This window comes from Mustela nivalis (genome assembly GCF_964662115.1).
Source record: "Mustela nivalis genome assembly, chromosome: 18".
NCBI classification, from domain to species: domain Eukaryota; kingdom Metazoa; phylum Chordata; class Mammalia; order Carnivora; family Mustelidae; genus Mustela; species Mustela nivalis.
In genome coordinates this window covers 49,050,836-49,061,680 of record NC_139037.1, presented here as the reverse complement: position 1 = coordinate 49,061,680, position 10,845 = coordinate 49,050,836, and the positions used below count along the sequence as shown (strand labels likewise).

General features: G+C 64.1%; 2 protein-coding genes across 6 annotated transcripts; both read left to right on the top strand.

The window, feature by feature from the left end:
• ZNF628 (zinc finger protein 628) lies at window positions 1-7,023 on the top strand. The gene is made up of 2 exons (XM_082709728.1): window positions 1-238; window positions 3,714-7,023. The coding sequence occupies exon 2, from the start codon at window positions 3,719-3,721 to the stop codon at window positions 6,878-6,880; it is 3,162 nt and encodes a 1,053-aa protein (XP_082565854.1). The 5' UTR covers window positions 1-238; window positions 3,714-3,718; the 3' UTR covers window positions 6,881-7,023.
• A 98-nt stretch (window positions 7,024-7,121) lies between these two features.
• NAT14 (N-acetyltransferase 14 (putative)) lies at window positions 7,122-10,237 on the top strand. Of its 5 annotated transcripts, none has more exons than XM_082709746.1 (3): window positions 7,122-7,511; window positions 8,199-8,315; window positions 9,124-10,237. In XM_082709746.1, the coding sequence occupies exons 1-3, from the start codon at window positions 7,422-7,424 to the stop codon at window positions 9,670-9,672; spliced, it is 756 nt and encodes a 251-aa protein (XP_082565872.1). In that variant the 5' UTR covers window positions 7,122-7,421; the 3' UTR covers window positions 9,673-10,237. The 5 variants fall into 5 exon arrangements, with proteins under 5 accessions (XP_082565872.1, XP_082565875.1, XP_082565873.1 ...); XM_082709749.1 differs by lacking the exon at window positions 7,122-7,511 and adding an exon at window positions 7,521-7,687; XM_082709747.1 differs by lacking the exon at window positions 7,122-7,511 and adding an exon at window positions 7,700-7,799.
• Window positions 10,238-10,845: the final 608 nt, after the last annotated feature.

Sequence of the window (10,845 nt, the reverse complement as noted above, 5' to 3'; positions counted from 1 at the left end):
GGGGCCTCGGCGTACGTGGCGTCGTGACGCGCCAACGGCGACGTAGGGGTTTGTGTGCGCGAGAGGCCGCCGATAAAGGTTGGGTGCCTCGCGCCGGGGGCTGTTGGGAGGGAGCGCGCCCCCGCCCCCCTCTCAGGCCCCGACTCCCGTCCCACCGCTGCCGGGGCCCCGTCTTCCCGTCGGCCCCCGCGGGAAGGCCCTAGGTCTCCCCCGCTCATTCCCCCGGTCGGGGCCGCAGGTGAGAGACCGGAGGGGTGGGGGTGGGGGGAGGGACCGGAGGGCGGAGACGTTGGGGAAACGGAGAGCGTGAAACCGGAAGGGACGCCTTAAAGGGAAGGGCGCTACTTCACCTCCGACTTCGTCCGCTAGGCGGGCTCCGCCCTCTTAAAGGGCAAGGGCTGCTTTTAGAGGGGCGGGTCAGGTTGTGCGGTTCCCCGCCGTCCCCGGTTTTTCTCCGCTAAGGACGGGCCCTCTTGTGGAAAGGTCGCGGACAGTGTCCCATACATCGACGGGGTAGTTTATGAGCCCTGGTGGCTTCGACGCCCCCTCTAGCTTAGCTGAGCAAAAGGAGTTAGGTGGGCAGTGGGAGCAGCCTCTTAAAGGGGAAGTCGGGCCTGATGGAAGGGTGTGGTCCGGCTTTGGGCAGGATGGGTCCGGCTCGGGCCCAGGGCGGACCGCTCTCGTTTAAGGCCTACTCAGCCTTCCGAGAGGCACGTGCAGCTTCTCGTAAAAGGACTTGCTTCCATTTTAAAGAGGACGCTCATCGTATTAAAGGGAATCTTGATAGCCCGTCTAAAGGGGAAGCCCGGCCTTTTTCATTCAGGACACATCTTCGCAGGGCTCGCTCTGCCAGACGTTGTTTTAGGCGCTGGAGTGCGACAGTGACTAAGATGCCACTCGATTTAGTGGGCAGAGGGCTAGGGATGCTGCTGAGCGCCCCACAGCCCTCGGGACAGGTCCCCGGCACTGGCCAGCCCCACATCTCAACAGGGCTGAGGGTTGGAAACCCTGATGAGAAGCAGGTTGGGAGGTGATAAGTGCTGTAGAGAACGGGGAGTGTTGGAAGGGGTTGCAGGTCTACCTCTGGGGCAGGGAATGCCTCCACGCGGTGACATGTCAGCAAGCACCCTGGCAGGAAGGGGGTGGTCCCTGGTGGGGGTCCTGGGTGGTGTGAGAGGCTAGCGGGAGGTCAGGGAGGGAGGTGGCCGAGGGCATGGGAAGTCTGCAGGCTCCTGCAAGACATCTGTCTTCTCTGAAGTGGGAGCTGTAGAGGCCTTTGGCAAGTTCCCCACAGCCTCTGTGTTGGGCGCACACTGGGGTAGGGCTGGAAGCATGGAGATCTGTTTTAGGAGGCTGTTGCCGCTTCCCAGGAGGAAGGCCCTGGACAAAGGTGGCAATGGGGGACTCAGAGAAGTGGCCACATTCCAGATATGTTCGTGCTGGGACAGGAGAGCCCGCCGATGGGTTGGGCATAGGTGGTGAGAGAAAGAGGCGATGCCTGGGGAAGGGCTGAGTGGTATTCAGGGAGGGAGATGGTGGGTGAAGAACGAAGCAAGCAGGAGTAAACCCCTGCCCCCCCAAGTTAGATTTGGGGCATGTTAAGTTTGAGTTGTCTGTGGGGCGTCCGTATGGCACACTGTAGCAGAGGGATTAGAGTTCAGAGGAGACCGGGTCAAATAGAGATACAGACTGAGATCTGAGAATGAGTGGGGGCTCCTTGGGAGACACTGTGGATGAGGAAGAGGACAAGGATGTGCAGAGTCCGGGACTGAGTTCACAAGTCAGGGAGGTGAAAAGGCACCAGTGCCCCAAGGTGAGGAGAGTAGGTAAGGAGCAGAGACCATGCAGTTCAGCACCAAGGAATCCAGGAGTAGAGTCAGGGGAGGAGCATCTGAGTGATGGGGTTTGAGAGGGGAAAACCGCATGCTTTTTGTTTTCATTTGAGAGAAAGAAACAACGCAGAGGGAGAGTGAAAGGGAGAAGCTGACTCCCTGCTAAGCCGAGAGCCCAGTGCGGGGTTTGATCCCAAGACCCTGAGATCAGGACCACAGCTGAAGGCAGACGCCTGACTGAGCCACCTGGGCGCACTTTGACAGACTTGGAGTTGCTTTGTTGCAAAAGGGGTGGGGAGAAATAAGGCCATAGCTGGAGGGCGTGGTAAGGTGAAGGGTTTGTTGTTTAAAGAGGAGAGATGCAGCTCGTGGATACGTGAAACAGTCTAGGAGATAAGGAAAAGTTGTAGGTGGGAAGTCGAGAGTCCACGGGCCAGCAGCAGGCAGGGGACGGGATAGTTCCGGAATTCTCAGCTCAGTGCTAGTGGCGTTTGGTGCTGTGGAGGCCTGTTCTGTGCACTGGAAGGTGTCCAGCAGCATCCCTGGTTCCCCTTACCGGATGCTGGGAGCACCAGCCCCTCCAGGTGACAGCTCGAGTCTCCAGGCATCGTCCCCTGGGATGGGAGAGTCATCATTTGTTCTCGTTGAGAATCACTGCTTTTGCAGTTGGAACATGGGAACGTTCTCTTCTGCTTGCTTTTATGTTCTCAGTGGCAAGGTCACCTGCTAAGAGGAGGGGGCGGAAGGAGAGAGGTTTGAGGGGAGCAGAGGCATGTCCAGTACCACCTGTTGGGTGGGAGTGTGTGTGGTGAATGGACAGAGGAGGGCAGTGTGAGCGGTGCTGGGAACTTTGAGATGCTTGGGTGAGAGTGCAAAGGATGACTGAAGCCAAGGCCGCCCGCCGGCTTGGTCGGGTAGAGTGCTCGACTCTTGATCATGGAGCTGTGAGTTTAAGCCGCACATTGGGCATGGGGATTACCTTAAAAATAAAATTTTGGGGCACCTGGGTGGCACAGCCGGTTGAGCAGCCGATTCCTGGTTTCGGCTAAGGTAATGATCTCAGCGTCATGAGATCAAGGCCCACATCAGGCTCCATGCTCAGCGGGGAATCTGCTTGAGATTCTCTCTCTCTCCCTCTACCCCTCCTGCTTGTGCAGGCTGTCTCTCTCTCTCTCTCTCAAATAAATATATCTTTAAGAAAAATAAAATCTTAAAATAAAGAATTTTTTTAAAAGGGAGACTGCAGCCAGACAGGAAGTGAAGATGTGGATGGGGTGCTGGGCGCAGAGGCATTATGGGTCTAGGGGAGGTTAGGGATCTTTGATTAATACCCAAAAGGGAGAAGGTGAGCAGGATGGGGCGTGGTGGAGGGTAGAATGCTCGCAGGGCTTTAGTTACAGTGGCATTCGGAACTGGTGGGAACTGGTATTGAGGCGGGGTGGAAGATGAGGTTTTAGAGGGAGAAGGGTCAAGTGTCAGATGCCAGTGTGCTAGAGAGACCCCAGGCTTCTTCAAGGACAGTGTCTATCTGTAGAGGGAAGGAGCTTAGTCCTAGGGAAAGTGCTGGGCCTCCTAAAGACCACGCACAACTTTCTCAGACTTGTCTGGCGTGGAGGGGATGGCCAGCACCCTATGGCTGGTGAGCACTCCTCCCAATTTTCCAGAACTTTCTGTTTCAGCACCTAAAGCCTTGCATTGGGGCAGACCTAGACCACCAGGGGCCCTCATCTTAAGGGAGTCTCCCTATCCCTGGCTGGGGGGCTGGGGTGGTCCTCTCTGCCTCTTCCGGGGCAAAGGTGTATGTCCAGGTTGAGAAGATGGGGTGTTTGGGTGGAGGTGGGGTGAGCTCCCGCCTTCCCTTGACCCAGAATCCCCCGCCAGGTGTGATGGTCGGCTCCCACGCAGACATGGCACCCGCCTCTACCACTGAGGGGCCCGGGGAGAAGCCCGGCCCCACAGCCCCCACCCCGGCGGCCCAGTATGAGTGTGGGGAGTGTGGCAAGTCGTTCCGGTGGTCATCTCGGCTCCTCCACCACCAGCGTACGCACACGGGCGAGCGGCCCTACAAGTGCCCCGACTGCCCCAAGGCCTTCAAGGGCTCGTCCGCCCTGCTCTACCACCAGCGGGGCCACACGGGTGAGCGGCCCTACCAGTGCCCCGACTGCCCCAAGGCCTTCAAGCGCTCCTCGCTACTGCAGATACACCGCAGTGTGCACACCGGCCTGCGGGCCTTCACATGCGGCCAGTGTGGCCTGGCCTTCAAGTGGTCTTCCCACTATCAGTACCACCTGCGGCAGCACACAGGCGAGCGGCCCTACCCGTGTCCTGACTGCCCCAAGGCCTTCAAGAACTCGTCCAGCCTGCGGCGCCACCGGCACGTGCACACGGGCGAGCGGCCCTACACCTGCGGCGTGTGCGGCAAGAGCTTTACCCAGAGCACCAACCTGCGGCAGCACCAGCGCGTGCACACGGGCGAGCGGCCCTTCCGCTGCCCGCTCTGCCCCAAGACCTTCACGCACTCGTCTAACCTGCTGCTGCACCAGCGCACGCACGGCTCCGCGGCTACTGCCGCCCCCGCCCCCGCCCCCTCTGCCGCCGCCGCTCCTGCCCCGCCACAGCACGAGCCTGGCGCCAAGGTATTGGTGTCGGACGCCTACCTGCACGCGCCCGCGCCGCCGCCGCCGCCCGCGCCTCCGCCCGTGGTGCCGGAGCTCTTTCTGGCTGCTGCGGAGACCACGGTGGAGCTGGTGTACCGCTGCGAGGGCTGCGAGTTGGGCTTCGGCAGCGAGGAGCTGCTCCTGGAGCACCAGCCCTGTCCCGGGCCGGAAGCCGCCACCCCGCCACAGGACGGGCAGGGCACCACAGCACCCAAGGCAGACCCCGCCCCGCTGCCCTCCCAGTCCCCGCCGGCCCCCGCGCCGCAGCCCCCTCCTGCCTCCGCAGCCCCCGGCTTCGCCTGCCTCCCATGTGGGAAGTCCTTCCGGACGGTGGCCGGCCTCTCCCGCCACCAGCACAGCCATGGCGCGGCCGGTGGCCAGGCGTTCCGCTGTGGCAGCTGCGACGGCGCCTTCCCACAGCTGGCCAGCCTCCTGGCGCACCAGCAGTGCCACGTGGAAGAGGCGGCTGCCGGGCGCCCGCCCCCCCAGGCGGAGGCCGCCGAGGTCACCTGTCCCCAGGAGCCCCTGGCCCCAGCCGTCCCCACCCCGCCCACCGCCGTCCCGGCGCCGGCGCCCGCCCCCGCGGGCACCGAGCGGCCCTACAAATGCGCAGAGTGTGGCAAGGCCTTCAAGGGCTCCTCGGGGCTGCGCTACCACCTGCGGGACCACACGGGCGAGCGGCCCTATCAGTGCGGCGAGTGCGGCAAGGCCTTCAAGCGCTCCTCGTTGCTGGCCATCCACCAGCGCGTGCACACGGGCCTGCGGGCCTTCACGTGTGGCCAGTGCGGCCTCACGTTCAAGTGGTCCTCGCACTACCAGTACCACCTGCGGCTGCACTCGGGTGAGCGGCCCTACGCCTGCGGGGAGTGTGGCAAGGCCTTCCGGAACACGTCGTGCCTGCGGCGCCACCGGCACGTGCACACGGGAGAGCGGCCCCACGCCTGTGGCGTGTGCGGCAAGAGCTTCGCGCAGACCTCCAACCTGCGGCAGCACCAGCGCGTGCACACGGGCGAGCGGCCCTTCCGCTGCCCGCTCTGCCCCAAGACCTTCACGCACTCATCCAACCTGCTGCTGCACCAGCGCACGCACTCCGCCGAGCGCCCTTTTGCCTGCCCTGTGTGCGGCCGCAGCTTTGTCATGGCGGCCTACCTGCAGCGGCACCTGAGGACGCACGCCCCCGCGCCCACGGCCGCCGCCGGCCCCGCAGCCCCCGCTTCCAGCTCCCAGCCCCCCGCCCCGCTGGCTGCTGCCCCAGCCGCGTCTGCCACCCAAGACGTCCACGTTCTCCCACACCTCCAGGCCACGCTCTCCCTCGAGGTGGCAGGGGGCCAGGCTCCGGCCCCGCCCCCAGGCCAGGCAGCCCCCAACTCCCAGACTTTTCTCCTGGTGCAGACCGCCCAGGGCCTGCAACTCATCCCCAGCAGCGTCCAGCCCCCCACGCCACCACCCCCACCGGCTCCCCCCAAGCTCATCCTGCTGCCCTCCTCCAGTCCTAGTGCCGGGAGCAGCCGCGGTAGGCAGGGCCCACGGGCAGCAGGAAAATCCGGTCAGGCGCCTGGAGTAGTATGGCTGCCAGGTCCTGGGGGACTGGGGGTTCAGGGCGGGGGCAACGCAGGGGCCAGCGGGGGAGGGCAGAGCCTCATCGTTCTACAGAATGTAGGAGGTGGGGAGGCAGGGGCCCAGGAAGTGAGTGGGGTCCAGCTCCAGCCCCTTCGGCCAGGCCCGGAAGTGACCACGGTCCAGCTCCAGCCAGCCCAGGAGGTGACCACGGTCCAGCTCCAGCCGGCTCAGGAGGTGACCACGGTCCAGCTCCAGCCTGTGGCAGGCCAGCTCTCCAATCCCAGTGGAGGAGCAGTGACCACTGAGGCCCCCAACCTGCTGGTGGTTCAGAGTGGTACAGCGGAGGAGCTGCTGGCGGGCCCTGGCCCCGGGGAGCCCGGTGATGGTGACACCAGTACTGGCGTCGTCCAGGATGTGCTCTTCGAGACGCTGCAGACAGACGAGGGGTTGCAGAGCGTCCTGGTGCTGAGTGGGGCAGATGGCGAGCAGACCCAGCTATGTGTGCAGGAGGTAGAGACCCTCCCCACTGGGCTGGCAGAGCCTCCTGCCCCAGGCCCACCGGGACAGAAACTGCTCATCATCCGCAGCGCACCGGCCACGGAGCTGCTGGAGAACAGCCCTGGTGGGGGAGGCGCTCCCACACTGCAGCTGCTGACCCCTCCACCACCAGGCCAAGCCTCTGGTCCAGTGAGCATCTCCACGGCACCCACCTCCCAGATGGTCCAAGTGGTACCCACTGGCGCTGCCCCCGGAGGCATGCCCCCACAGGGCCTGCCTTCTATCCAGATTGTCCAGACTCTGCCCACAGTCCAGTTGGTGCACACATTTTGAAAAGAACCACTGGGTTCTTGAGGGCCCCACACAGAGACCTGGACTCCCTGCTTGGGCTGGGCTGGGCTGGGCTGGGCTGGGCTGCGCAGCGGGGCAGGGAAGCTGTGGTCTGCGCTTGCTAATAAAGACCGGAATCTCCTCTCCGCGGTTTTGTTCTCTTGGGGGCGGCTGCGGTGGGGGCAATGTCACGGCGGTAGCCACTGCTTGGGAGCTCGGAGTCTTGTTCTCTATTGCTTCCTGGCTCCCAGGGGACTGACTGCGATTGGGAGCCAGACACTTCTAAGTGAGGTTCTGTTTGTTCTCCAAGAAAAGGAGGCGCGGTGGTCATTAGAGTGGGGAAGAGTGGGGATCTAAAATCCGGGTTGTGCCACTTGTTCGCTGTCAGTCACCCGACTGGTCTCATCTGGAAAATGGGTGGGTGGGAATCCCTGTCCCGAAGTTCCCTGAGATAGAGCCCAGGTGGCTTGGGTGGAGGTTCCTGGGGTCGGATCTGAGTTTGGGAGCGCGGGACGCGGCCCCTCCCGCGAAGGCCGCAGAACCAATGAGAACTGGGGCACTCCCATCGCCGGCCCCCACCCGCCTCGCAGCTTGCTTAGCAACCGCCCTCGTGCGCGTCTCCTCTGCCGGCCGCGTAAGTACCGTCCTGCCCGGCCCCGCCGCCCTCGTCCCCTCCGGCCCGGCTCCGCGACTGCTCCTCCCTCTGTTCCATCCCCGCCCGGGTCGCTGCTCCCCGCTCCCGTCCCTCCTCGGCCACCCGGCGGTCCTCCGGCCCCGGCCAGGATGCTTGGCAACCGTTGCTAAGGCAGGGTGCGGGCCCCGCCCCCTTCGAGCGCGGTCGTGACGTCATTTCCGCAGGCGACCCCTTCCCGACCCTGCTGCCCCCCCTCACCTAGTGGAAGGATTGAGGCGACCTGCAGAGGTTCTTGCGGTGCCTGCTCCCGCGACGCGGGTCGGGGACGCCTGTGGGGCAGGGAGCGTGGTCCAGACCCTGGCTGTTTGGGGGCGGGGGGAGTTCCGCTGACTCCCCAGGGCAGCCCCAGAGCCTGGGAGGGAGCGCGGGCTGCGGGGTGTTGGCGTCTGCAGGGCTTTTGGGGGGAATTTGCTGAGCACCGCGGCAGGCGGAGCGGGGCGGTGGTCCGGGAGACTTGAGAAAGGTCGCAGGTTGGAGGGTGAATCCCGTCCTGCCTGGAACCTCGCTCGGGGGCCCCGAGCGTCCCCAGTGTCCCCATTTGGACCCTGCTGCTGCTGGTCCCCATGCCTGGGGCGCTGTGGGGACGAGGGGGGCCCTTCACTGACGCTGGCCTGCTTGTTTCACCAGGTGCACGCCTGCTCCCCTCGGGGGTGCGGGAGCCTGGGGGCTGCCATGGCCCCCGGCCACTTGTCAGTGCGGGAGATGAGGGAAGATGAGAGACCCCTGGTGCTGGAGATGCTGAAGGTGAGAGCCGGCGGGGACGCCTCTTGAGCGGCTCCGGACACCTGCCTGAGCCAGCCCGCACTCCCGGAGCAGGATGCGTTCCTCCTGAGAGGCTTCCTGGCTCGGTCCCTTCCTTTCCTAGTGCCTTCTTCCTACCCATGGGGTCAAAAAGGTTTTAGGGGCACTTGGCTGGTTCATTGGGGACCGCGGGGTCGTGAGTTCAAGCCCTACTTTGGATGTAGAGATTACTTAAAAGTTTTCATAGCTGGAGAGCTGTGAGATGCGTGTGACATCAGCTCTGTACTCCCTTTGCAGACTTCAGCCTGCCCTGCGCCCACCCACCGCCTGAACCCCCCCCCCCCCCCCCCCCCCCCCCGCCAGCCCACAGGAGCCAGCCTCCCAGCATAGCCCTTGGGTCTCAGCCTGGCGCTGAGTAACCCCCCCCTACCCGCCACCCCCCAGTGCCACCTCCTGCTGCCCAGAGAATGGTCCTCCTCGGAACTGGGCCAGTCCCCTGTACTATTCTGGGCTCAGCCTCACACCTGCAGCTCCCCTGCATCGTATGTCCCCCCACAGCTCCCACCTCACTCACTCGCTCAGGACCCAGTGTGCCGGACTCTGTTTACCGGAGCCACAGCAGATGTGGGCTGTTCCCTGCCTGTTCCCTGGCTGCAGGCCCCAACACAGCGCCTTCCCTTCTCCTCCACCCCTTTGCCCCTACCTGGGCACAGCTCACCCCCTCTCCTCTCCCTGTAGGTCCCCTACCATGGGGGCCCTGGTGGGAGGGAAGGCCCAGGACCCCGGCTCTGACGGCGCCTTTCGCCTGCAGGCAGGTGTGAAGGACACGGAGAACCGAGTGGCCCTCCACGCCCTGACGCGGCCACCAGCCCTGCTCCTTCTGGCAGCTGCCAGCAGTGGCCTGCGCTTCGTCCTGGCCTCCTTTGCCCTGGCCCTTCTCCTGCCCGTGTTCCTGGCTGTGGCAGCCATGAAGCTGGGCCTGCGGGCCCGATGGGGCTCGCTGCCTCCGCCAGGTGGCCTGGGGGGCCCCTGGGTGGCCGTGCGTAGCTCAGGCGATGTGTGTGGGGTTCTGGCCCTGGCCCCAGGCTCCAGCGCTGGGGACGGGGCCCGGGTCACCCGCCTCTCTGTCTCTCGCTGGCACCGCCGCCGAGGTGTGGGCCGGCGGTTGCTGGCCTTTGCTGAATCCCGGGCACGGGCCTGGGCAGGCGGCATGGGGGAGCCCCGGGCCCGGCTCGTGGTCCCTGTGGCGGTGGCAGCGTGGGGTGTGGCGGGGATGCTGGAGGGGTGTGGCTACCAGGCTGAAGGGAGCTGGGGCTGCATGGGGTACACGCTGGTGAGGGAGTTCAGCAAGGACCTGTGACTCCAGACCGCGTGCGAGGGAGAGCACTGTGTGAGTGCTAACGGTGTGCAGGTTCTCCCTTGGTGGATGCCCAGCCTGCCCAGGGCTCAGAAGCAGGTCTGCAGAGGGCGAGACACCCCACTGCAGGCCAATATCTGCCTGTAGTGTCTGAACTTTTCATAGAGGTCAACTGTCCAGCCCCCAACCCAGATTTTGTCTGCACTAAGACCTCCTCAGTCTGGTGCCAAGGTTGCACCATTTGTGTTCCAGGCCTGAGCCCGGGAGAGAGAAATGGGGAGGAGGAGAGTGGACCCGCCATATGGGGTAGGACTTGTGGCAAGGGCACCCCAAGTAGGGACGAGGCCCTCCTGGGAGTGGGGAGGGGTTTACTGACTGCTCGGAGTGGGTCAGCAGAGCCTTTGCAAAGGAGGGTAGCCTACCCAGAAGAAGGCCCTGGCCAGGACAGGGTGGGCACCAGGCTGCCCATGCCAGGCCCCTCCCCGGAAGGTGAGCTGAGAGGGGCCGCCAGACCCATCTGGTTTTTTGCACCCGATTGTTAATAAAGCCTGAAACTGCTTTGTGCAGAGCTCTCTCTCTGATGCCTTTTCCAGTCCGCGTCTGAGCGCCCCCCCTTCTGTCTGGCTTCTCCTTTCCCCGACTTGACATTAATTGTTGCTGGGGGTGCTGGACCGGGAGAGCGGGAGGCAGTGAGCTCACAGCAGCCCTGCTCCCTGCCAGCCCTCTGACTCACGCTCCCCATTACCGAATTTTTTCCGACTCACAGCTGCCTGGTGCAGAGTGGGGGGTGGGGGAAGTGAGTGAGTGTGGGTTTGTGTGTGTATGTGAGTGTGCGTGTGGAGTCCCCCTCCTTCACCTTACACTCAGCACTTAGTCCGCCTGCCCCCCCATCTCTGGTTTCCCTGGGTCCCCCCCTCGGATGGGGGCCCAAAGGGTTTGCATCCAGCCCCGCGAGGGCCAGCCGGGAGGGCTTCCTCAGTCCCCTTTCCCAATCCAGGAAGTCCTTCCTGGTGTCTAGCTGTAAGCCCTCTTGCTGCCAGTCAGGATCCATGGTCCACCCGCTCCACCCTGGTCTCACCGCGTCCCCTGGCTGTATAGAGGAGGCAGACGGTAGCGGCCTGTGCATGCCTCTACCGGGTCCTTTTATGGGGCCCGCCCTCCCCGCAGCATCTCTTA